Source organism: Anomaloglossus baeobatrachus, chromosome 1 (genome assembly GCF_048569485.1).
Source record: "Anomaloglossus baeobatrachus isolate aAnoBae1 chromosome 1, aAnoBae1.hap1, whole genome shotgun sequence".
NCBI classification, from domain to species: domain Eukaryota; kingdom Metazoa; phylum Chordata; class Amphibia; order Anura; family Aromobatidae; genus Anomaloglossus; species Anomaloglossus baeobatrachus.
In genome coordinates, this window is record NC_134353.1 from 178,673,297 (window position 1) to 178,701,187 (window position 27,891).

At 48.5% G+C, this 27,891-nt stretch overlaps 1 protein-coding gene across 5 annotated transcripts in view; it reads right to left on the reverse strand.

The window, feature by feature from the left end:
* Positions 1–27,891, reverse strand: part of CLCN3 (chloride voltage-gated channel 3) — a 132,349-nt gene that overhangs the window by 33,209 nt on the left and 71,249 nt on the right. For all 5 annotated transcript variants that reach the window (XM_075347209.1, XM_075347211.1, XM_075347208.1 and 2 more), the window contains 3 exons: positions 14,134–14,291; positions 3,500–3,599; positions 1,486–1,673 (listed from right to left, as the gene is read on the reverse strand). In XM_075347209.1, the coding sequence (XP_075203324.1) occupies positions 1,486–1,673; positions 3,500–3,599; positions 14,134–14,291 (446 nt within the window). The remainder of the gene's footprint in view (positions 1–1,485; positions 1,674–3,499; positions 3,600–14,133; positions 14,292–27,891) is intronic.

The following is a 27,891-nucleotide window of genomic DNA, read 5'->3' on the forward strand; positions in this document are numbered from 1 at the left end:
ACTATAAGACACCCACCCTGATTAATCTAAGTGAAAAGATATAAACACAAACACCGAAATAATGCTTTATTTGGAATAAAAGACAAAAAAGCCCCCTTTTTCATCACTTTATTAACCTCCCAAACACCCTGGCAGGTCCAAAGTAATCCACAAGGTCCCACGACGCTTCTAGCAATGCTACATATCTGAAGGTCACAGTGAGCATCATAGAACAAGACTGCCCTCTGTGAGCTCCACTTCAGCAACTGAAGTGAGCCGCGCATTAAGTGTGAAGTTGCTCGGATGATTTCCAGTCACAGCTCAAATCCTCCACCTGTGACCTCAAATCAAGCCGCGACTGAAGTGAGCTGCGCGATCAGTGGGACCTCATTCAGGTAATTTCCGGTAACAGCTTGAGTCCTCCAGCTGTGACCGCAAATCACCTGAGTGACATCACCACTTATCACGCGGCTCACTTCAGTTGCTGTGTGGAGCTCACAGCAGGCAGTATTGTTCTATGACACTCGCAGTGAGCTTCAGATATGTAGCAGTGCTGGAAACGTCGTGGGACCTCGTGAGGATTACATCGGACCTGGAGGGATGTTTGGAGGGTTAATAAAGTGGTGAAAGAGTGCTTTTTTGTGTTTTATTTCAAATAAAGGGTTTCCTGGATGTTTGTGTTTATTTACTTACTTTCACTTACAGATTAGTAATGGGGGTTGTCTCAGACACCTGCAATGATAATCTAGGACTTAGTGGCCGCTATGGGCTGCCATTAACTCCTAAGTATCCCGATTGCCACCGCACCAGAGCAATCGGGATGAGCCAGGTAAAGTCCCAAGACTGTCGCATCTAATGGATGCGGCAATTCTGGGGCGGCTGCTATTTTCAGGCTGGGGGGCTTCAAATAATGTGTCTCCCCAGCCTGAAAATACCAGCCCTCAGCTGTAAATCTTTATCTTGGATGGGTATAAAAATTGGGAAGGACCGCAAGTTTTTTTTAATTTTTTTTTTTTTTTTTAATTTATTGTACTGTACGATATAGACCTGCCCACCAGTGGCTGTGATTGTTTGCAGTGAGACAGCTGTCACTCAGCATGGGTGAGAGCGAACGAGAGAGCGAGACGTATGCAAAACACAATTTGTAACCATGCGTTTTTCATCCCCTCATTGATTTCAATGGGTGACAAATGTTGACAAAAACGCAAGAAAGAATGAACATGCTGCCTCTTTTTTGTCACAAACTTTTGTCAAAAAAAGCACTGACAAACTGCAACATGCGCATACCAGATCTGAGTTCTCATAGACTTTGCTGAGAAGTTAAAAGTGAGAACGTTCCGACAACAAAACTGCACCCAAAAACGCAAGAAAAAAAAAAAAAAATGCTGCGTGCGCATGTAGCCTAATAGCTACATTTTTATATCTGTGAAAAACACAGAGCACACAAGTGAAAGTCAAATGTTTGAATGAGACCTAACCAAGGAACTTGCACAAATACAAACTTACTTCTGCCTGGCCTATGATGAGATCTGCCCATGTATTCCACTGAGGACACTTGTCTCGTTCTTCAAACGTGGCGTCGTCTGATCCCCAGCAGCACTGTTCATGGTTAAACCAAAATGCAGTCATGCAAATTCCTTCCTTCAAATCTGCCATCCAGTCTGCGGCAATATCTATCAAGCCTGCCAGGGCACCTGTGGCACAGATCAGATGTGTGAATACGCGATAATCACATTAAGGACTAGTAAAAATGTAACAATAATATAGGACACCACAAAAATAATCTAATTATATAGATTGTTTCTAATAATTACCAATGAAGTGTCATTATGTAAAAAGCAGAGTACAGACGTATATCCGGAGTACAGGTGATGAAGTTACAGGTGGAGGTTTCCCTGTGATATAAGCCCTACACAGATAATGAAGCCTTCTCTGACTATCATATGTAGACTGTGTGCCCACAATCACGGTTCACGCTGTGTTGTACAGTTCCAGCACGGTGGATGTGATTTCTAGAAATCTCCTGCCCACTGTGCTTGTTTTTTCTGCAGGTGTAAACTGACATGCGGCGCAGCTTCCAGAGCCACAGCATGTCAATTTATTGCTGCGGAGCTCCGAGTGTTCTCAGCAGGGAGAACCGAGAGAAACCACAGTGGCCTGGACCCTGATCGTGGGCTCGGGCAGCTGCGGTCTCTTGCGGAGGACACTCGCGGTCCCACAGAAGAGGACATGTTGCATCAAGGACGCAGCATGCCCGGATTGTGGGCACGTACCCTTATTCTTACACCTGCAGGATTCTTGACCATCCACCGACCTTGGACACACGAAGAATTTAGGCTAAGTTCACATTTCCGTTGTTTTGCTTCAGTCACAATCCGTAGCCTTGAGGAATTACGGTATCCTGCAAAATATTTTGCAGGAATCCAGTTTTTCCCCATAGACTTCTATTAGCGACGGATTGTGACTGATGATGCTGTGTTGCATCCGCTGTGTCGCGGTCAGTCGTTTTTTGACTGACCGCCGGGCGGGAGCAACGTAGCATGTAACGTTTTTTGAGCAGCGCGATACGTAGGATTTCGCTGCGCATGCGCTCTCTGGCTCCCTGCACCCGTAACCAGGATACACATCGGGTTACTAAGCAAAGCGCTTTGGTTAGTTACCCGAAATTTACACTGCTAACGTGTGCAGGGAGCCAGCGCTGAGCGGTGTATGCTGGTAACCAAGATAAATATTGGGTAACCAAGCAAAAAGTGCTTTGCTTTTACCCGATATTTACCCCTGGCTGTGCACGGAGCCAGACACTTCACCACTCGGCTCCGCCCCCTCCCGCACTCAGCATATACACACACACACACACACACACACACACACACGTCCCCAGCCCTGCAGTCCCCGCGGCACTGATGTCCTCAGTGCCACGGCCCCGCTCGGCTCCACCCACCCCGAACTCCGCCCCCTCGCGCTCTGCCCCCGCACACAACGGAGTCCGACAAAGAATTCTGTTCTTTGTCATCCGTTGTACAGCGCATCAGTCACATGCGTCAAGCGACGCATGTGACTGATGCAAAACAACGGAAATGTGAACTTAGCCTTAAAAGGAGTGTCCATGCCTTCTTTCAGCATAATCGGTATCAAAATCATTGCCATTTCAACTGAGACATGGAAACAATCCACTACTTTCTCACACGTCCCGCTCTGAAAATGTAATCTTAGACCTCTATTGCACGTATACAGTCAACCAGATTTTTTTTATTTTTTCCCTTCCAGGGTGATAAAAAAAAAAATTCTGGAATGAAATTGTTGTGGGAAGTCACCCAATATTTGATCCGTCACAGAACCAAGTGCACTAGTTACACAGGATGGTGCACGTTGTGATCCGGCTCTGTGTATCGACAGAAGAAACTACCATTAAGAAAAAACATAAAAAGCCAGTCGCCAACTTCACAAGCTATGATCAGGTAATCAGGGATCTCTGCACATACCCAGTGTTCCCAAAATGTAGGCCTCACAAGTACATTACCTGAAGCTAAACCAGTTAGTGTAACGACCAGCCATCCTGACCAAGCATCGTACAGACTTTTTGATAATTCCCATGCAGATTCCTTCTTCTTACTGTTAATCTAAGGGATAAAACAACACTTTATACAGCATTTATCACTGCCCATAGCAGACAGATTACTCATTCACATCATCCACCTGCTATAGTAAGTGAACATTATGTTAACAATGAGGTGTGACAGCGCTGCCGACAAGACCACCCTCGCCAGAGAAAGAAGTTGTCATGAGAGATTAAAGGGAAAGAAAAAAAAAAAAAAAAAACAAACCCCCACACTTTAATTATTGGCCAACTATCATGTCACTCATGTATTATATATATTCGTGTTTCCCCGAAAATAAGACATCCCAGGAGTTTTCAGGGAAGCTTTAATATAAGACATCCCCTGAAAATAAGACATAGCTGCGGTCAATAATGAAGTGTCATGCAGCGGTGAAAGAGTTAAAGACACTGCAGGACACTTCATTATAGGCAGCGGGCACCCCCAGAAGAGAGAAGACAGAAGAAAGAAGACCCCCGATCATACTCACCAGAAGCCGACCGGGAGCAGGTGAGCGCATCAAGGTCCTGCAGCGGCGGAACACACACACACACACACACACACACACACACACGGACACACACACACACACACACCAGATCACACTCACTCACTCTCACACACACACACACACACATCAGATCGCATCCACACACTCACAACATCCAGTGATATTGCTTGCTTCTCGGCGGCGATACTGTGCGTGCAGTGACCTTCCAGAACCTGCCGGAGGATCACATGGCCGGAAGCATGTGGTATCTCCGGATGTTGTGAGTGTGTGAGCGCGTATGTGCGATATCGTCAGTGTGTGTGTGAGTGTATGCGATCGGATGTGTGCGTGTATGTTGTCTGATGTGTGAGTGTGTTCTGATGTGTGAGTGTATGCAATTGGATCTGTGAGTGTCGGCAGAAGGCAGAGGAGCACGGCGTGCAGCACAGCTGCTGGGACCGCCCACCGGAGGGCACAGGGAGAAGTGGGGTGTGAGTGTATGCGATCAGATGTGTGCGTGTATACTGTCTGATGTCAAGAGAGAAAGAAGGATTTTTGTGTACTCACCGTAAAATCGCTTTCTTTGAGTCTTCATTGGGGGACACAGGACCATGGGTGTATGCTGCTGTGACTAGGAGGCTGACACTAAGTAGACATAAAAAAGAGTTAACTCCTCCCCTAGCAGTGTACACCCTGAGCCGGAGGCGGATCTATGCCAGTTTAGTGTACAAGCAGTAGTAGGAGAAACCTGAACAACCCTAAGTAATCAAGGCAATACCAAGAAAATACGTGTGAGGAAACACAGTGACTTATATAGACCTCTAGATAAATATTATATTATATAGATATATACACACACACACACACACACACACACACACACACACACACACACACAGATATAAAAACCTATACAAGCCGGGTGCGAAAAAACACTGTCCCGTAAAGAACCGGGATAGACCGGCAAACTAGGACAACCCAACATCCAAACAGGGTGGGTGCTGTGTCCCCCAATGAAGACTCAGAGAAAGATATTTTACGGTGAGTACACAAAAATCCTTCTTTCTCTATCGTTTCATTGGGGGACACAGGACCATGGGACGTCCAAAAGCAGTCCCTGGGTGGGTAAAGAATCAATCACACAGATCCAGAAAAACAATCTGTGAGAATGCTCTGTTCAAATGTGCACCGCCCTTTTCATAAGTGCGTGACAGCCGCCTGCCACACCCTTCTCCCAAGACAGGCCTCAGGTGACGTCTGGGTGTACACCTTGTACAACCTGGCGAAGGTATAAAGGTTGGACCACGTGGCGGCTTTGCAGACTGTTCGGCTGGCGCCCGGCGTCTGATTGCCCAAGACGCCCCAACTGCACGGGTGGAATGGGCTTTTACTCCGTTCGATGAGTCTTCACTCAAATCCTATAGGCCTCTGATATGGCCGATTTGATCCTTCTTGCAATGGTAGTCATGGATGCCGGCATGCCCATCTTGTGACCAGTAGGCAGGAGGAACATGCTGTCTGAATCACGGAAAAGCGCAGTTCTGGAGACGCAGGATTGAGGCCCCCTGGTTCTAGCAGGGAACGAACTGGCTGGACGAAACATCCTGACTTATGGCCGAGATGGTCGGAAAAAAGACCGACGGAGCCCACACCTGCCGCTTGAAAGGTGCCCGCGAGAGACTCGCTTGTAAACCTGACTGTAGGCAGGCCAGAAACACTGGAAGCAACAGAGTCAGCTGAGTTAAATTGACATTGACCTCGCACCACTGAAGGAAGGCCTTCAAAGTGCGGTAGTAAATCTTTGAAGACGAAGGCTTCCGAGTCCCGACCAAAGACTGCACCACCCCTGGAGCAAAGACTGCCTGGGCTAGCAACCAGGACTCAAGAGCCATACCCTCAAATTGAGAAGCCCTGAAATTTGATGGAAGAGAGGACCCTGAGACAGCAGGTCCGGACGATCTGGGAGCCGGCATGTGGCGTCTGCGATGAGCTGCGCGAGATCTGCGAACCACGCTCGACTGGGCCATTCTGGGCAATGAAAATCACTGGAATGCCCTCTGCCTTCATTTTCTTGAGAGCTCATGGGATCAGTGGCAGCGGTGGGAAGATGAATGGAAGTCTGAACTGATTCCACAGAACGATGAGGGCGTCGACTCCTAGCGTTGAGGTAGTCGGCTGCCTAATTCTCCACGTCGGGGAAATGTACTGCGGAAAACCTGGAGTGGTGAGACCCTGCCCACTGTATGATCTCTTCCGCCTCTCTCGTCGCCATGGCGTTCCTTGTGCCGACCAGGTGATTGATGTATGCCACTGCAGTGGCGCTGACCGACCAGATCCTGATCGGCCAACCCTGTATGAAGCGCAGAAAACTTCTGTAGTGCTCGGAGAACAGCTCTGATGTCTAAAAAGCGTTGATAGGGAGCCGGCTCTCTTGGGGAGACAACCGACCAAGAGCCGTGTGATGGTGGAAACACTGCTCCCCAGCTTCGAAGACTGGCATCTGTGGTGACTGTGAGAGTGCACCGGTCAGCAAGACCTTCTTCTGGAAGGATCTAGACCTCTGGTCCCCCATAGAAGCGAGTAGCGGGTTCCCGGAGGCAAATGGATCCCGCGAGCCAAGGAAAATCTAGAATTGTCCCCCTCTGTTCAGCAGGGTGGACTGCAGGGGACGCAGGCAGAAGCGGGTAAGCGGAACGGCCTCTATTGTCGCCACCATCCGACCGAGGCCTCTCGTGTCAAAACGTATGGACACCGTCTTGGAATGGCGGAGGAACCTGAGGTCTCCTTGGAGGGACACAATCCATTCCTGCGGGAGGGACACACGTCCTTGGGAAGTACCGAACTCTATGCCTAGGAAGGTAATCATGCGGACCGGGGCCAGAGAGGATGTCATCCAAATGGTGAGCCAGCCGAGTCAGGACAGAGCCGATGGTGACCTGAACACTTAGGAGACAGTCGTCGAAAGAAAACCTCTTTATCAGCTCAGCAAGTGGACCGGGTACGGAGTCACTAAAAATACCTCTGGGGTGCGGGATAAACATAGCCGCCGCCATGACCCTTGTGAACACATATGATGCAGATGCAAGGCCGCAAGGTAGTAAACTGCTGATGAACTTCTGCCACTGTGAAGCGCAGGAATTTCCGGTGCTGTTGGGCAACCGGAAAGTGCGGGTATGCGTCCTTCATGACCAGCGAAGGGAGGAATTCTCCGAACTCCAAGGAGGCAATCACAGATCGGGGACGAGTCCATGCAAATCTTCCTGGGTCTGACGTATCTGTTGAAAAACTTGACGAGAACAGGGCGCACAGTGCCCTCTTTCTTGGGGACGAAGAAAGGATATGAGTAGATTCCCCCGAATCGGTCCGAAGTTGGAGCTGGTAAAAAACAACTTGGTGAAATTGATGAGAACTCTATCTTGTACCCAGAGTCTAGAAATTCTCTGACCCAGGCGTCCGTGATCAAAGGCAGCCAGACGTGTGGGAGAGAGATAGGCGCCCCTCCCTACCTGATCTGCGCAGGCGCGCGAAGACCACGAGTCATTTAGCGGGGTATCGCTGTGATCCGGACGTCGATCTGGATGGCTGGCAAGGCCTAGAATGCCAGGAAGGTTTTGTTTCGAAGGACGGATTCTTCCTGCTCCTCTGCGGGGATCTGGTTCTCTTAGGGATACGTTTTGGACTCCGCTGTGGAAGAGAGGTGCTCTTACCTCCTGTGGCCTCGGCGATAATCTGATCCAGCCTGACCTCAAACAGACGACCTCCTGCAAAGGGGAGGGCGGTAAGGGATTTCTTAGAAGCCGTGTCCGCGCTCCTGGCTCTGAGCCAGGACGCCCGATGGATGGCCCCCGTGGTGCTAGCCGCTTGCACTACGCAGTCGGCTGCTGACAGAGATACATTGATCATGTACTCACCCGCTAGACCAATCCGTGCTGCAATGTTGAGGAACTCAGGGTTGCTTGACCCAGAGCGAAGACCCCTGCGGGGAGTATCGGTCCCAGCCACCCTGGCCTCCGCGACCCAGACGGCGGCGAAAGCAGGTGAAGGGACCGCGCCCGCCACCTCAGGGCCGAATCTCTGTTTTCCGATCCGAATTCTCTCGGAGCGAGGCCCCCTTGTGTGATGACAGGCGGGAAAAAGGGAGGGCGACCCCAGGCGGGCCTGCCCATTCCTTCCTTAATACCTAAGGGAAGGGATAAAGTAAATCACTGGATTTACCATTGTTGAATAACTTATCCGGTTGTTGCCTGTGCCTGCGTAGAATTTCAGCAATTTCTGAGAGGTCACAGAGTTGCCTGTGGGCCGCTAAACCCGTTTGAAGGGGACAAGCGAGCTCTGGGTGGCAACGGAGTCCGTCTGGAGGATCAGCTTTTGATTTACCGCTTCAACCAGATTATGCCCCATACGTCTGATGCCGGCCGTAGATCTGGATCCGGCAGCGGGGCTGCCTCCGACTCTTTTCCTGAAAAGGTCGGACGGGCCCAGGGGCAGGAGGTACTCGGGCCCTGGAGGTGAGAGAGAGAGAGAGAGAGACCTCTGGGAGCAACTTGAGCGGGAACCCAGTGGGTCCGCTTCTGCACTCCAGTAGCATGGTCTGGATCAGCCTGACTGCCGTCCTGAGCCGGTTAAATCATGGGGTATGGCCGGACGAGGGGGTGCCTGCAACGCCTGCGCGATGGTCAGAGACGCTCCTAAAAGAGAGTCTTCCAACTGGGACAGAGGTCAACCACTCCGGGGGGGGGGGGGGCACCTTGGTGCCCGGGGCGTCCTGTACTGCCGCAGTAGCGACGGGGACGTGGGTGCTGGTGGCGTCTGGGGCCAATCTGCGTGGGCTGTGGGTCAGGGACACAAGCCGAGCAGAAGGGTGTAGCCTGGCCTTGGAGAATTAGGCATGGCTGCTCAGAAGACTCACTAGTGACACTAGGGACGAGACAGGAGATAGGAGAAGAAAAGAAAACAAAGGATAAGTAAGACGCAGCTGGTCCTAAGTAGGAGCAGCACTCACCCACGTCCTGTGTCCTTCCCAGGTCAGCAGAGGTCTCAGAGCTGCGGGGACAGCATCGGGGGGGGGGGGGGGGGGGGGGGTTATCAGGAAGCTGCTGCTCACAGGCCTGTTACTGGCTGAGGAGGTGAGCTGAGCAGGAAAACAAATGTGTCTTTTTTTTTTTTATTGGAGAACATGCAGTGAGGCTGGCCGGCCTGTATCCGGGCAGAAGATGCAGGGGGCGTGCTGGAAAAAAGGGGGGGCGGAGTGCTCCGGCCTGAGGTGGGCCCAGACCAGGGAGGGAAGGCTGGAGGAGGCAGGGGGAGGGGCCGCATTTTGGGCGGGAAAAAACGGGGCGTTCCCTGCCCACACAGCCATGCCAGGAGGTTGAGCGGTGGGCGGAGTCGGGGGCGTGGCCGGGACGCAGGAGCGACTAGGCCGAGACCGGGGCCTAAATTTTTGCAGCTGCCCGGGGGAGAAGGTAGGAAAAAGTCGGTCCTACCTGAGTTCAGCGGCGCTGCTCCAGCGAAGGTAGAAGTGCAGGCAGGGCGCTCTGCACATGCCTGTGTGCAGCGCACACCGGCTGGAAGCTCCATGGAAGCGGAGACGAGAGGCAGGGAGGTGAAGGCAGATGGGGGGTAGGAGCCCCCTCGCAGAAGAAGGCAGCGGTGCGGGCCCCATCAGATTCCAGACGCGCTGCGGAAGTCCAGTCCCTGCTGCATAGCCCTATGCACCCTTTGGGGTAGTACCGCAGAGTGAATCAGGGGTGCCCATGAAGGTTCTGCCCCTCGTGCAAACCAGGGAGTGGTACCACGGGAATGGACGGGGGAGAGGGCCCGACATCTCAAGCCTCTGCGACCCTGGGGAGTGGTACCCACAGGGCTGCGAAAGGATGAGGGCTGAAGAGAAGAAGCCTGCAGTAAGAGAAAAAGACAGGCATGAGAGCGACGAGCGGCGCTGAGAAAAAACATAAAAATAGACAAAAAATCAAATGGCTGAGGGGGCCGAGCAGGCCCACATCAGCCTCCTACGACACTAAGCAAAAAACTGGCATAGATCCGCCTCCGGCTCAGGGTGTACACTGCTAGGGGAGGAGCTAACTCTTTTTTATGTCTACTTAGTGTCAGCCTCCTAGTCACAGCAGCATACACCCATGGTCCTGTGTCCCCCAATGAAACGATAGAGAAAGAAAGAATTGCTGTATATAGGGATCAACCAATAAGATTTTGTTCAAATCATCAAAAATGTATTTTATTGGCACAAATTTAATACATACAAAAATATCAACATAGAACAGCCCATACTTGCGCCGATCCTGAGGCTTCACACCACCTTAAACTTGGGACTTCTAGCAAGGGGTAATAAATACATCTTGGTGATGACTTTCTGGATTATTCTGGATAGTCTGTGGCTTACCTGGTTTAACTATTGAACTGGGTGTATTGATTTCCTCATTATAAGGTTATCTTCATCCCCTTCTTTTTCTAGTATTTTGTACTTATTATATTGTATTTATTGATGGTGGTGCCAGATGGGGTACGATTCTCTAGAGTACTATATGGCATAGGGTTTGCAGTGAAAATTTGCACACAGGTCCTGCATTTATGCCTGTGAATATTATTGATTTGTACAACTAGTGGAATTTCATTCAGGATCATGGTGCTGGGTTCCTAACATGGAACTATGTATTGGGGTGTTCGTTGACTGTTTTTAGATGTTTTTATTTGCTATTTTTCACTGTTCTATGTTGATATTTTTGTACGTATTAAATTTGTGCCAATAAAATACATTTTTGATGATTTGAACAAAATCTTACTGGTTGATCCCTATATACAGCAATTCTTTCTCTCTTGATATGGTCTATTGTTGCTGGTGGTGATCCCAATAGGGGAAAGGTGCCCCCTTATTTCCTATTATACTGTCTGATGTGTGACTGTGTGTGAATGTAAGCGATCGGATCTGTGAGTGTCGGCAGGAGGCAGAGGAGCACGGCGTGCAGCACAGCTGCTGGGATCGTGGGTTGGGTGGGAAGAAGTGGGGTGGGTGTGTGTTTGTGTGTGAGTAAGGCTACTTTCACACATCCGGTTTGAGCAGTGCGGCTCAATCCGGCTGTGAAACCTATGCAACGGATGCAGCGAAAACACCGCATCCTTTGCATAAGTTTTTACATTCGGCCCGTCCGTTTTTTCCAGTTGTGGCACGCTACTGAGCATGCGCAGTGAAAGAAACCGCATGCGGCGGCCGGATGCGTTTTTTCCACATCGCGCCGCATCCGGCGTCCATAGGCATGCATTGAAAAATGCGCCGCAGCAGCCGGATGCGGCGCGATGCGTTTTTTTTGCCGGAGCAAAAGACGTGCCAGGGAACGTTCCATCCGGCCGCGGCATCGGCTAAATCTGCCGCATGCGGCAAAAAACGGACCGAACGCAAGCCCATGCGGCACAATACGGCACTAATGTAAGTCTATGCAAAAAAACCCGCAACCAGCAGCAAAAAAAAAACGGTGTGCGGTTTTTCTGCAGAGCGCCGTATTGTGCCGCAGAGCAAAAACCGGATGTGTGAAAGTAGCCTAAGTGAGTGTGATGTGTGTGTGTGTGTGTGTGTGTGTGTGTGTGTGTGATCTGATGTCAGCCAGACGCAGGGGAGCACAGCTGCACGGAAATCCCAGGGAGAAGTGTGTGTGTGTGCATGCGTGCGTGCGTGCGTGATCTGATGTCGGCCAGACGCAGGGGAGGCGTGCAGCGTACCTGATGGGAGATCACAGAAGGATCTGGGAGCCATACAGACGCCCTGGGCTGGTAAGTATGACGATCCTGGGATGGGGGGGGGGGGTCTGCTTTTTGTGGGGGGTAAACTTACCCCCAACCATGTCTCCTTGAGAATAAGACACTCCCTGAAAATAAGACAGTGCTTTTTTCAGGGCAAAAAAAAATATAAGACAGTGTCTTATTTTCGGGGAAACAGGGTATATGTTATAGTGACTGCTGGTGATCGGTGGGGCAGAGGGCGAGACCCTCACTGATCGCTTCTTTCACCATTCTGAAGTGGTCTGCATGCAGTGGTGTTTGCAGGGATCAGTGGGGACTCGGGACCCAGACCCCCACCAAATTGACAGCATTTTGCGATTCCTCTGACAAAAAATAATAAAAACAAAAATGTATGGAATGATAGTTATATTTTAATACTTTTACCTTTTGCCTGAAAGCCAAGAAGTAAAAAAATCCTGTAAACTGCGTTTTCAAATTATCGGCAATATTCTGTCTATTATCCCTATGTATTTTCTCAAGTGATGGAAAGAAAACGCCATCCAACCGGGACAAAACTGTGAGCAGTGATCAGTAACGAGCGTTTACTCAGGATCGTGTTTGCACGATTAGATGGGACGATCATTCTTATAATGCTTTAACCTGTGTTCACATGCAGCAGTTATTATGCGGCTTTTAACCACAACAGCCCTGTGTTGCTTCAGTCTCACTTTTCCCTGCACAATCACTTCATTTCTGTAGGAAACAGCTGTTTCACCTCCAAGGCCACGTGACGGATTGTAAAGGCCACGGATTGTAAAGGCCGGGCTCCTCTGCAGATAACAGCTGCTCCCTGCAATGGGAACTTACCTTCTGTGACATTGATACTGCTCTTAAAGGGAATGTGTCATCAGAAAATGGCTATTCGTTAAACTTTTTTAAAAATGGCATTTTTCTTCTTCAGATCACAAAGCTTCCAATATCCACTCTGGCTATAGGGTTTTTTAGACTCATACTTCCTATCCTTTCCGGAAATTTAGTCTGACAATCAAAGTTACACAGATTGGTGACACCTCTATACCCAGCAGATAATATTGCGCCAAATCACAGTAGGTGATGCCCACGTGACTCTGCCCCTCTGTTCACTATGACCTATGTAGGTGACCATTAGATGCAGAAGCCGCTCTAGATGCTAATGTACAAGGGGGGTCCTAATGGAACCTATCACCTCCAGAAACAATACTCCCCTGCAGATATAGGGTTTAAAGAGTAATTCAATTTCATTTTTTATTTTGTTAACAGTACACATGAAATAAGCAACTTTGTGAGATCTTACCATGAAAATCTGTTTTCTCCTCCTTAACTGACCATTCACGCTAATTAGTGTTCGGTGAAGACAATTTTCCCATTTCGGAGATGAGACGACAGTTGGTGCTTTTAACATTCTATAGAGGGGAAGACGCGAGAGGCAGAGACAGATTCTGCTGCAGGGTCTCCTGACACGTCAGTTACGACCTTTATGAGCACCAACTGCCAGCTCCTATCTCAGTCACAGAAACGTCTGTATTCAGGAGGACAGATTAGACCGGTGAATTGAGAACTCAATGAATAATCAGTCCTGAAGGAGAAAGAAGTGATGCATACTATTCAATGCAGCGTCACCAGCGGTGCCGCATGTACTTTTGTGCGCTGTAACCGCTCTTCTGAATGCCGGGCACTTCCGGTCATGCGCACTAGACCTCTCTGAAGCAGGACGCGTACACCCGGCTTCATACTGTGCATGACCAGAAGTGTCCGGCATTCAGAAGCGTGAACACAGGTATGGGCGGTGACGCTGCATTGAACAGCATGTTAGTACACCCCTGTGGGCATGTTAACATGCTAAGAGAACGGACTAGTTGGGGGAACTAACGCCCTTGGGACTAGTACCCGTGCTCATTAGCATAAAAGAGAAGAAAATATTTAGAAATACTTTTTCTAAAGATCCCTTTATCTATACTAGTGTATACAGGGACGGTTAGGCAGGGATTAGAAATGTGCACCCAGAACTGCTCGTAGTTCTAGGCGTAGATTGTACCTGATAGGTTCCCTTTAAGGAGTTGTTGAGAATCCCCTTGAGATGCACAGTAAATGTACAGGTTATGGATGTTAATGGTTTCAGAAAGGTTTCATTTAGTCTTGGCTAATAGAGGTGGATTTTTACAATGGGTCAATACTTCTCTGTCCTCCCCAGCAATAAACACTCCCAGTACTTTTGTATGTTAGTGGTAAACAAAAGAAGTCAACTAAAATGCAATGCAGGCAAAAATAAAATAAAATAGATATACAACACTGTCTACTCACCCTTCTATGTCGTTCTCGGTCTTTACACTTTTCCCGTACCCAATCAATGGTATGGAAATCATCGTATGTGCCAACCCCTGGAATAGGCTCATCCAACAGGTCCAGCAAGTGAGTAGAGCTGCTGATGGACCCTCCGTTTGTCATGGTGTAGTGTGTTCCTAGTAAGCAACACAATATTGTATTAGTCTGCCTCTGGAACAAGGTGAAGAGTAGTGTCATGGAATAAGTGCAGAATTGTAGGTTAGACTACCTGTCCTGGTACAAAGAGCTGCATGACATACAAATGCACAACAATACAGGACAGTCAGAGTCAGACACACATTTACGTTTTTTTGTACTTAAAGCATTTTTTTATATCACTGGAGTGGTGCTAAATCTAAGTCCACTGTCGCGTCTTATACTCACCTGCCGTGGTCTTTATACTCACCTGCCGTGGTATTGATCTTTCTCCAGTGGTACTCCGCTCAGTCTCAGGGAGAGCGCCGCAGGTCACAAATCAATGCAAGTCTATGAGAGCCTTGTTTGTATCTCATCGAGATGTATTGAGTGTTTATGATGCAACTTCTGGTTAGTAAGAAGTTATTGGCACAAGATGGTGCTGCAAAACTGGAGCAGACCCAAAAAAAAAACCCCAAAAAACAAAAAAAACAAACAAACAATGAAAACATTGGAGGGAGGGTACAAGACAAGGGCAGAGGACTTGAGTGTAAAGCTCCACTCCAGCGGAAAGGAGCTTTAAGTTGCTGAACGGGATCGTAAGGTGTAAAAACAAGAAAAAGCAAGTATTGCCTATTTGGGTGACCATATAGAATAATAATTGCGTGTCTACTATCTATTCATTTATCTTATACAGATCTAAACAGTATCAGGCATGATGAAAAGTGGATTACTATACATAGTCATTACTGATGAGCCCTGATAGAGACAACACTACACAGAGGACATAGTACTCATTTTCACTGCAGTGAAAATAAAGTAAGATTTAGTATTTCTGCTGAAAGTCTAGTATTTATGAGACATATTAGGTCTAATAACACTCGTGACACCTTGTGAGTCTTGCTGTATACCAAAAGCATTGTTCTTTACAACTAATTACTATTGGGTTCAGAACTGGTAAGATGGGGATAATTTCTGATTCATTCCTTAAAGGAAATGTTTCACTACTTTTAGCATTTTAAACTGGCCATATTGTGGAATATTGGATACAAAGATGAAAGAGTACGGGACTAGAGCAAAGCTGTGTGTCATTACAAACACCCTCTGCATCTGCAGCTTTCATACCACAGCACTCAGTGTGTGGGGAGGTGGAGATGAGCAAAGCCAACAGTGCCATGGAAATAGAGCTGCAGCAGGTGTTTGTAACGATCCCCAGGTCTGCTCTATTCCTCTTCCCTGCCTGTAATCACAGTAGAATCCAGCAGTAAGATCAGCGAGGAGAGCACATGACATGACAACACACAAACAGTTCTCATATTTTCTGTGAGAGTGTCCTTTTTTCCCCCTGCATGACGCCTCTTCTTATGATTGGTCAAGGTCATGTACAGGAAAAAGTAAACGCTCCCTAAATAAATCTCTGCTAATGCCCCCTTGGTCTCAGTGGAAATTGGAATATAAACTTTACCAGGTAATAACTCTGCAGCCTCTATTCCATTAGGTGGCCAGTTTAGGTTGAAAAAAAACTAGTGAATGTTCCTCCAAGTCAAACACACTAAAGGCAACATGCAAAAATAATGTTCCCGATTCTTCAAGCCCAGCATTGATCCCACCAGTATTGATAAGGGGGGATGCTGGAGTCAGATGCTCCTGATTCATTGAGCGGCACACAACTCTTAATGAATCAGTAGCGCCTGACAAGTGGCGTATACCTCAGTATATGCAGACACTGAATGTCCTCCTTGGACATTACGTCACGTGAGAATATTATGTATAACACACATGTACATGACTTTACACATACAATATGCAACTACATAACAGCTGAGCTCTGGATGGGACAAGACTTTTAGTGCTTAAAATGGAACCTGCCACCAGGTTTTCCCCATATAAGCACCAGTGAGCCTTTATATACACAGTATTCTAGAATGCTGTATAAGTCCCCAAACCAATCTGTAAAGCATAAAAGACCTTTTATTATACTCTCCTGCAGGGTGGTCTGGTCCGATGGGTGTCGCTAGTTTCGATCCTGCAACTCCTCTCTGCTTGCGATTGCCGTCCTCTTTTCCTGCTCCGTGTGGATGACATGTCCTACGTTGCCCACAGAGTGCTCCATTGCACTCCAGCACACATGCACTTCTCTATGCAATGCTGAGGGCAGAGCAAAGTACTGTAATACACACGTGTGGAGAAAGGTCAAAGACTGCCAGCACATGTGCTACTACTTTACTCTGCCCTCAGCAGGGAAAAAAGTGTGCAAGCACAGGAGCGCAACGGAGGCCTCTGTGTGGATGACGTAGGATTAGGCTCTGTGCGCACTGAGAAATGGAATTTTCTTGAGAAAATTCCGCATGCTCTCAAAGATTACCGCACCCGCGGTAAAAAACCGCGGGAAACCGCACCCGAAAACCGCATGCGGTTTGCCGCGGTTTTACCGCGGTATTGTTCGCGGTGTTGCCGCGGTTTTGCCGCGTGCGGGTTGGGATGTGCTTTATTGCATTCAATGCAATAAAGCACATTGAAGAAAAAAAAAAAAAATACATTTAATTCTGATAGTAGATATAGACAGAAGAATAGATAGAGGGATAGATAGACAGATAGATAGAAGAATAGATAGATAGATAGATAGATAGATAGATAGATAGAGGACAGATCGCTGCATTTCCCACGGTCGGCAGTGAGTTCACATTACCGGCCGTGGGAAATGACCGGTAATTACCTCTGCTGTCTGCTGCATTCAGCCTGTGTCTGTGACACATCGCGGCTGGATGTCAGCAGTGCAGGACCCTGTGGATTACGTCGGACCTGTGGATTACGCCGGAGCTTTGTTTGGGGGGGGTTAATAAAATGGTGAACGAGGCTTGTTGGTTTTATTTAAAATAAAGGATTTTTCGGTGTCTGTGTTTTTTTCACTGTACTTACGGGTTGATCATGTCAGCTGTCACATAGACGCTGCCATGATCAAGCCTGGGGTTAATGGCGGTGGTCCCCCATCACCATTAACCCCTTGTATTACCTTGCCACCACTGCTACACGGTGGCAAGAAGAGCCGAGGACACTCCGGTATTGCCGCATAATGCATGCGACAGTACCGGGGCAGCTGCGGCTGATATTCTCGGCTGCTGGAGGGGGAGTGAGGCGGGGGACATTACCCCTGCCCCTCTCCCTCCCCAGCCTGAGAATACCGGGCCGCCGCTGTGTGCTTACCTCGGCTGGACGGTAAATATGCAGCGGAGCCCACGTCCTTTTTTTTCTATATTTCCGTTTTCTTTCTATGTGTATTCTATGTGTCTGTGTTCTGTGTCTGTGATGTGTTCTATGTCTGTGATGTGTGTGTGTTTACTCTGCACGGCTTCCTCTTCCTGTAATGACATCACTTCCCTGCAAAACCGCAGACAAGCGATGTACATTACCGGAGGTAAACCGCGAAATACCGCAGGGAATAACGCAGCAAAACGCAGTGAACCGCACAGAATTTGCTGCCTGCGTTATTCCCTGCGGGATTTCATGATTAACATTGAGTCAATGGAGTGAAATCCCGCAGCGATGTGCGGAAAAGAAGTGACATGCACTTGTTTTTGCTGCGGGATTCCCGCAGCAAAACATGCAGCTGTCAAATTCCGCCCAGTGCGCACAGGATTTTTTTTCTCCATAGGATTTGCTGGTGATTCACTGCAGAGATGTTATGAACATTTTCTGCAGCGAAACATGCAGCAAATCCGCGAAAAATCCGCGGCAAAATCCGGTAAGTGCGCACATAGCCTAAGTCATCCACAAGAACCAGGGAAAGAGGATGGTGACCGCAAGCAAAGAGGAGGCGCCAAATCAAGACCAGTGACGCCCATTGGACCGGTCCGGCTTCAGGCGAGTATAATAAAAGGTCTCTTAGGTTATACAAATTAGCTTGGGAACTTACAAGTGGTAGCCACAGTTTATATGGGAGAAATCTGGTGACAGGTTCCCTTTAAACCTTAAGTGACAGTCAATACATCCTTTTAACTGTCCAAACAAGAAGCCTCATGGTTAAACCTTATGGTCTCAGAAGGGTCATACTGGTAAAAGGTATGGTTTAACCCACCAGAATGTCCCAGAGACAGCACACTCCAAAGGACTAGTATATATACAAGGGAAACTGAGTATTTGTGTGCAAATATTTAATAATTTTAATATGAAAAATTACAAAATACATGTAGAAAACATTTAAGAAGCATATAACCAGGAAAAATACATGAGGTCCCCGTGAATCACCCAAACTATTAAAAGAATGTAGTCAGGAGAACGTCTCAGTACACAGTAAATATGGCAATTGACTGCAGCTGTATACAATGCGGTGTAGTAAAAAAGGTAGGAAGGCTATATCAAGAATCTCAATGATCTATATTAAATTATAACAGCCACCTATTTTTAGTAAATCTATATACACCCACCCAGAGAGTACTAACTAGGTGCATGGCCACATAGGAAACAAAGTGCAAGGGGAGTAGAAATCCTTTTAACTGACCTGAGATATGAGAGAACAGTATAAAAATGCAGCAGCTGTTGTCAGCTGTACACTATAGCCGACATGCTGCTGCATCAACCACAATCTGTGTTGGCACCAACCATGGTCGAATAGTGTCAACGGCATCTATATGGTTAAGAGAGCATGGAGGCGCCATCTTTACCCAATCAGTACTCAGAAAGTGATTGTTTTGGCAACCACGGCCAAGTAAGGCTATATGCGCACAGTGCGTTTTTCGGGTGCGTTTTTGGGCTCAAAACTGCATGACTTTGCTTCCCCAAAGCAAAGCCTATGAGTTCATTTTTGCTGGCTGCACAACTTTTTTTTAGCTGCGTTTTTGAGCTGGAAAAAAGAAAAAAAAAAAAAAAAAGGTCATGTCAATTCTTTTCTGCGTTTATCTGTGTTTTCCACCTATGCAATGCATTGGAAAAACGCAGCAAAATGCAGCCAAAAACGCACCGAAACGCGGCAAAACACATGCGGTTTTACCAATGCGTTTTTGCCGCGGGTGCGTTTTTTGTTGCAAAACACGCACAAAAACACAGCGTCAAAAAAACGCAGTGTGCGCATATAGCCTAATGACCTTAAGGGTCTGCCAGCCATCGTTACCTGTTCTGAAGAGAGCAACATTTTAGTGGTGAAAATATCACTTCATTCCGGTCAACAAACTACCTGAAAGTAATTTATAAAATGTCGCGGGGTACAGTTGTTAAAATGGTATCACTATGGTCCAAGACATATGTCCCACAAAATCACTGCAAAACTGAATAGGCTGTAAAATAATAAATTATATACATTTTCTTGGGAAAAAAAAAAAAAAATGAAAGACCATTTAATGAATAGTGCCAATGCGGGGGAGACAAAGGTAACTGACGATCTGGATTAAAGGTAAAAACATTGAGAGTTTGAAAACTGCTCACATCACATTTACATTACAGGTCTGATACATTTATAAATAAACGCAGAACAGGTCAACCTAAGTCTACCTAAGGCCTAAGACACACGGAATGAAAATCGGAGCGAGTGGAATGCGATAAAAAAAACACAAATAAATAAATCGCATTCCACTTTGACCAATATTACCCTGTGTATCAGCACCCATGAGCAATAATTTTCTCAGCCCTAATCGCACCGAGAAAACAATCGCAGCATGCTGCAAGTGCAATGCGACCCTGGTTTCTCTCTTACAATAACATTAGACATTGTGAAGGTAGCCTGGGCTATAGGTTGTTTGTTCAAATGTAAGAAGATGATCTGTGTATGTAAATAATCAAAATATAGATGTAGTAGCATAATTATCTGTGTGTCTATATGACAATTGCCCAGACGCCATAATAGGATTCTAAACTGTATATACAAGAAAAGAGTTAACCAAGGTACAAATTAACAAGGGAGATATTCATTAAAAGGGGTGGTTCACCCATATTTTTTTATTGTCCAGATCGATATTATATTGAGGAACAATGTTTCTCTCAAATACCTTGTATTGGCAATAATGCCTGTGAGAGGAGCTATTGCAGACCGCTGTTCCCCGCTCCGGTGACGTCACGTCAAATTCCACACACACGTCACGTCCCTGCGGCCAACTGCAGTCTTCCTGACTCACTGAGCTGTGTTTCACCGCTGTCACAGCCCATCTGCTCCCCCTCCCTCCTCCCTCAAAGCACAGCACAGCGCGTCGCGTCTCTTGCTTGCAGCGAAGAATACAGCCGGCTACACGGATGTGACGTGTGCAGCACTTGACGGAGACGTCACTGGAGCGGGAACAGCAGTCTGCAATAGCACCTCTCAGGCACTATTGCCAACACAAGGTATGAGAGAAACATTGTTTCTCAATAGAATATCGATCTGGACAATAAAAAACATGGGTGAACCACCCTTTTAAGTTAATTGGGAGCCTTATCAGTGGTTTCATACACAGAAAGAAGGAATAATGAGCAGAGAGGTATTTTATAACATACTGGGAAAAACTGGGGAGTTGAATACTCCCTACTCCCTGTTCTAGTTTCAAGGTCAATGTTGCATTCTGTATAATTGAGTCTTTTTCAATACACGAGTCCAGTCTATGACATTGGCTCATACGGTGAACACATCTTGTGTGATGATTGTCTGATTCATTAATATCTGCGCAGATATCTAGCTAATTCGATCCGTGCCTCTGAATACCCTGAATGAAGATAATACCATTAGCTATCTTCACCTAACTTTCTCCCTTGACATTATGAAAAAATAAAATTTTGCAGGATTTTTTTGCTGCTCTTTAAAGCAAATTAAAAAAGACTGGGTACAGTATATAACTGACCAAATCAATATAATATACCGTAATCCCATTGCACAAAAAAAAAAAAAAAAAATGAGAATTGCAGAAATCCTGTTTTGGATTTTTTTTGGTTACTTGAACTCAGACATAAAAAGAAATATAAAAACAGGAAAGTAGTATGTACCCCATAGTGCTACTAATAAAACAACAGCATGTCCTGCAAAACTTAAGTCCATATAAAAATCTACTAGCTGAAAAAGAAAATGTAAATAGGGAAGGTTGTTTTCTGATTGTTTGGTCCAGTGGATTGACACTTTAGGTCAGGAGATAAAGATTAGCTGTTTTGGATGGACTTGATCATGCATTATTATTGTTTACACTGTGTGCAGAATTATTAGGCAGATGAGTATTTTGATCACATGATACTTTTTATACATGTCGTCCTACTCCACACTGTATAGGCTGAGAGCCAACTACCAAGTAAATCAGGTGATGTGCATCTCTAATGAGGAGGGGGTGCGGTGTAATGACATCAACACCCTATATAAGGGGTGCTTAATTATTAGGCAACTTCCTTTCCTTTGGCAAAATAGGTCAGAAGAGAGATTTGACGGGCTCTGAAAAGTCCAAAATTGTGAGATGTCTTGCAGAGGGATGCAGCAGTCTTGAAATTGTCAAACTTTTGAAGCATGATCACCGAACAATCAAGCGTTTCATGACAAATAGCCAACAGGGTCACAAGAAGAGTGTTGGACAAAAAAGGCGCAAAATAACTGCCCATGAATTGAGGAAAATCAAGCATGAAGCTGCCAAGATGCCATTTGCCACCAGTTTGGCCATATTTCAGAGCTGCAACGTTACTGGAGTATCAAAAAGCACAAGGTGTGCCATACTCAGGGACATGGCCAAGGTAAGGAAGGCTGAAAAATGACCACCTTTGAATAAGAAACATAAAAACGTCAAGACTGGGCCAAGACATATCTTAAGACTGATTTTTCAAAGGTTTTATGGACTGATGAAATGAGAGTGACTCTTGATGGGCCAGATGGATGGGCCAGAGGCTGGATCAGTAAAGGGCAGAGAGCTCCACTCCAACTCAGACTCCAGCAAGGTGGAGGTGGGTACTGGTATGGGCTGGTATCAAAGATCAACTTGTGGGACCTTTTCAGGTTGAGGATGGAGTGAAGATCAACTCCCAGACCTACTGCCAGTTTCTGGAAGACAACTTCGTCAAGCAGTGGTACAGGAAGAAGTCAGTATCGTTCAAGAAAAACATGATTTTCATGCAGGACAATGCTCCATCACATGCATCCAACTACTCCACAGCGTGGCTGGCCAGTAAAGGTCTAAAAGATGAAAAATAATGACATGGACCCCTTGTTCACCTGATCTGAACCCCATAGAGAACATGTGGTCCCTCATAAAATGTAAGATCTACAGGGAGGGAAACCAGTACACCTCTCGGAACAGTGTCTGGGAGTTTGTGGTGGCTGCTGCACGCAATGTTGATCGTAAGCAGATCAAGCCACTGACCGAATCTATGGATGGTAGGCTGTTGAGTGTCATCATAAAGAAAGGTGGCTATATTGGTCGCTAATTTTTTGGGGTTTTGTTTTTGCATGTCAGAAATGTTTATTTCTAAGTTTTGTGCAGTAGTAGTGGTTTAGCTGGTGAAAATAAGAATTATTCTTACCGTTAATTCGATTTCTAGGACCTTCCACGACAGCATAGGAGGTTGTCTCTCCACGCCCTAATTGGGACAGGAAGTTCAAGAGGTTTAAAAGGACCCTCCCACCTCCCACAGCCAGTGTCTTACAAAGAATCCATAGCATATGAGAAGTACAACATATCCATGAATATATGAATATAAAAGGGGAGGGAATTACCTGCTGTCGTGGAAGGTCCTAGAAATCGAATTAACGGTAAGAATAATTCTTATTTCTCTAGTCCCTTACACGACAGCATAGGAGGAATACCAAAGAATTGATACCTAGGGGGGGACCACAGCCTGCAGGACTATCCTGCCAAAAGCCAAATCCCTGCTGGAATCCAGATCCAGACGATAATGCTTCGTGAAAGAATGGAGGGAAGACCACGTAGCCGCCTGGCAGATCTGCTCAGGGGAAGCCCCTGCCCGTTCAGCCCAGGAGACAGAGGTAGTCCTGGTGGAGTGCGCCGTGAATCCGGAAGGAGGAGAGAGATGCCGAGCGAGGTAGGCATCCCTAATCGCCCGCACAATCCAGTTGGCGACGGTACTCTTAGCCACCTTCCTGCCCTTATTGCGGCCAAGGGCTGGATGAACAGGTTAGAATCAAGGCGCCAAGAAGCAGTAACCTCCAGGTAGTGCAACACTGTCCGACGGACATCCAAAGAATGAAACACTTCCTCACCCGGAGTCCAAGGATACTGACAGAAGGAAGGCAGGACGATGGACTGAAAACGGTGAAATCCGAAACCACCTTGGGAAGGAAGGAAGGGTCCAGCTGAAAACAATGCTGTCAACTCTGACGGTCAGGTAAGGTTCCCGAATAGACAAAGCCAGAAGTTCTCCAACTCTGCGAGCAGACGTAATAGCCACAAGAAAAGCAGTCGTGTGAGAAAGAGAACGAATGGTACAAGAGCACATTGGCTCAAATGGTGACTGAGACAGTCCGGAAGGACCACATGGAGATCCCAGCGAGGTGTCAGGAACCTCCGACGTGGACAGAGTCTACTAGCGGACACAAAGAACCGACGGATCCAACGATGATCTGCCAGAGCCCTGTCAAAGACTGCACTGAGGGCTGACACCTGGACTGTCAGTGCGCTAGGCCTAAGGCCTAAGTCCAATCCCCACTGGAGGAAGTCCAGAATCTGCGCAATATAAGGCCGAAGTGGGTCAGGAGGCCGAGAACCACACCAGGAGGAAATCTCTTCCAGATGTTGTTGTAAATACTATCAGTCACTGGTTAACGGTTCTTCTGTAGGGTAGCCACAACTTTGTCAGAAAGCCCTTGGGCCTTCAGTGCCCGGGACTCAGAAGCCAGGCAGCCAAGTTGAGTTTCTGGGGAGCCGGATGGAAAATCGGACCCTGGGACAGTAAGCTGGGGACCGAACCCAAGAGGGCTGGGCCGTCTATTCCTAGAGTCATGACCAGGCTGTACCAACTCCTCCGAGGCCACAGCGGGGCAACCAGTATAGTTGGGACCCCCTCGTCTCTGACCTTCCTCAGGGCCCTTGCGAGAAGAGGAAGAGGGGGGACGCGTAAGCGAGGCAAAAGGACCAAGTGTGGCCGAAAGCGTCTACCCCTAACGCCTAGTCCCGCGGGTTCAGGGAGACAAATGTTGCGACCCGAATTTCCTGCTGAAGCAAGAGGTCTACCTCTGGAGTACCCCACCTTGCCACTAGAGAGCAGAACACCGCTCAGGCCAGACTCCACTCCCCTGGGTGAACATCCTGATGACTCAGGAAGTCTGCTTGAAGGCGTAGGGATCCTTGTAGATGGACTGCAGAAAGGGATAGCAGGGACTGTCCTGCCCAGTGGAAGATCCGGGAGGACACAGACTTCAGGGCGCCGACCTAGTACTGCCCTGATGGCGGAGATGTGCCACTGTGGAGCCATTGTCCCAGTAGACTTGGACGTGAGTGTCCCAGATGGGATCCTGGGCAGCGAGGAGGCTTCTCCGACCACCCCGAGTTCCCGGTAGTTGGAGGACTGGGTGCCGACCTAGGGGCTGCAGCCCCCCTGAACTGAGAGTTTTCCACCCTAGCCCCCCAGCCCTTCTGGCTGGCATACGCTGCCAGTGAAACCATGGGTGACCGGGTCCAGGCAACCCCAACCATCAGGTTGTAGGGACACACCAGAGGAGGGACAAGGAGACGGGTGCCAACAGGCGAACCGGTGCTCAGGGAGGAAGGGAGCCCGACCCAATGAACCATGACACGATCCCATAGACAACGAGAGTGGGCCGGAGCCCACAAGACTGAGGGAATGCAGGACGTCATAAAACCCAGGGCCGATATAGCGCCTCGAAGGGTCGGGCACGCCTGTCCCCGAACATCGAGAGTCTGTCCAGCAGCGTCAATCTGTGATCCTCTGGGGGAAGGATGCCTGTCAGGAAGAGGCCAACTCCGCAACGGAGGAAGGTGACCACCTCAGCCCTGATCCTTGAAAAGGGTCTTGGAGCCGAGAAGGAGCTGAAGGGAAGTACCTGTAAGTGGAAATGAAGCATGGCCCCTCCGTGCAGAACCGCAATTTTGAGGTACTGCCTGAGACAAGGATGGAAGGGCACCCGGAACTAGGCGCCCCTCAGGGCAATCGAGGCCAACAAGTGGCGGAGACCGAGCAGGGGAACAACAGAGTTCACAGACTCCATTCTGGAAACGTCGGTATCAGACCCGCTGGTTTGAGACGCTTCAGAAAGATGAAAAGCCGGACGTCTCCAGATGATGCTTTGACAAGGCAGAAACGGAGTAGCGACCTACCCCTACTTCCAGATTCGGGACAGAGAAACGACCCCCGAATGGATTAACACCCGAATCATCGAGCACAGGAGATCCTGAGAACCCTGGGATGACAGGGCCCTGACGCGGAGGCCGGGGGTGGGGGGGGGGGGGGGGGTGGGCGGGAAGTCTACCAACAGACCCTCTGAGATGAGCTTGTAGGACCCCTGGCAAGGTGGAGAAGGCCCGCCACTGGGGAAGAAAAGCAGAGAGCCGTCCCCCCACCCGAGCCGACTCACTGTTCGTCATGCTGAGGACTTTGTGGATGGGAAGGGATGAGAAAGTACTCCCCTCACCCTAAGGGTAGCTCCCACGGTCAGACTCACCTCTCCCTTTGGACTGGGAGGCCCGAGGTATCGAGGGATGAAAGGACCGTTGCCCGGAGGGTGTATCTGGTAGGCCTGACGATCAGTCGCCCTGTCCAGATTATCATCCAGGGTAGGCCCAACCCTTAAGCACCCCTTAACGGACGGGAGCAAGCCGTAATGTAGAAGTAGAGTCCCCACTCCAAGCCTTAGCCTAGAGCTCGTCTGTCCGAGTTAGACAAGACTGAGGTCCTGGCAGCCAGGCGGACCGACTACACAGAGGTACCTGCCAACTAGTAGCCTTCCTAAGTAAGGGAAGGGATTCCAGTAACTCATCCTTAGGCCCCAGGAAATTGAGCCTCCACTGGTCGAGCCTCCAAAGGAGGGACAGGGAGACCTAAGAGGAGGTAGTATGGGCCCGATGGGAGATGACGAAGCCTCCCAGGACTTCTTCATGAGACTTCTGACTACCCAACTATCAGATTCCAAGCTGGTAATCGGCCGCAAGGGGGAGCGCTGTTAGTATAGCGACCTTGGCCACCTGCATGGGAATCTCCCAAAGCAACCCAGAACTCTCCAGGGGAACTGTGTCAGAGGACACTCCAGAAGCTCCTCAAGGAAATCCCATTCTAGAAAGAAGATCCAGGACAGTAGCATGGACAAAAACCCCCTTGCCCAGTGGTTTTCAGGCCCGCGAACATCTCGCCCTTAACGGAGGGGAGGACTCATCCTCCAACCCTACAGTGCACCCAACTGCTCCATTAAGACTCCCCAATCATCTCCGGGAAAAGAAAAGACCGGTCAGGCCCGGAGAAAAACCTATATCGGGACCCACCGAGGCGGAATCAGCCTCAGGATCAGACGACTGGAGGTAGCTTTTTTGTGGCAGAAGGGTCAGCAGCAGGGAGGGAGGCCAGCGAGGCCTGAAGCTCCTGTATCAACATGGACCGCAGCTTGGCACAAGGGACGGGCTATACACACGATGCCAGCCCTCTCCACTTAATGGAACAGAGAAGCGTCATCAGACCAGGCAGCCAGCCCATGTCCTGATACAGCAATATCCAGGAGTGTCCCCTGGGATTCAACTCCCAAGCTCACACACCCAAGGCCAAAGGCCACCAGTAGCCCATGGAATGGACAGACGTATACTGCTGGCAAGGTTTCCTTAGCCTTGCACACTTGTCTCACCATGTCAGCCTGAAACCAGGCATAAGGGACCGTCCCTCAGCCTCTTCTGAAGCAGGGGGAAACGCTGGGCTCTGCAAAAGCAGAGGAAGACCTGGCAGTGCACACAGAAGAATCCTTACCGTGGGTCTGATGCCTTCAGGGCAGCCTTCCTGTGGAAAGGCCTGCCCCCCCCAGCGACTGGTGATGTTCCCCGCCTCCTGCAGCAGGTCCCGGACAGGCCGTGTCAGCGTCGGCGTGTCCTCCACGCTGCCTCCGCAAACCGGAAGCGCTCAACCGGAAGTCCGCAAGACCGGAAGTCCCGCCCCCGGGAGCACTTCCGGATCGCTCCGGCAGCGTGCATGCAGGAAGCGGCCGGCGGCTCAGGGAGGACGCCGGCCGGGGAGCTCAACAGCCTGCATCACCCCATAGGAGGCTCCGGAAGGCTGGAGCAGCGGTCCCCCACAGCGTGAGGGAACAGCAAGGGAGGAGTGGTGAAGGCCCGACCGATGCTGTCCGGCTTAAGGTAACAGGGGAAAGAAAAAAAAAAAAAAAAAATTATACTGTAGTTCGCCGGCCACCACAGCATAGGAGAAAAATAAAAACCTCTCCATGCCCCATGGGGACAGGAAAGACACTGGCTGTGGGAGGTGGGAGGGTCCTTTTAAACCTCTTGAACTTCCTGTCCCAATTAGGGCGTGGAGAGACAACCTCCTATGCTGTCGTGGAAGGGACTAGAGAAATAAACAAGGGAGATGGAAATATATTTGGTTTTTATTAAGATGCCTAATAATTCTGCACAGTAATAGTTACCTGCACAAACAGATATCCTCCTAAGATCGCCAAATCTAAAAAAAAAAAAAAAAAAACACCAACTTCCAAAAATATTAAGC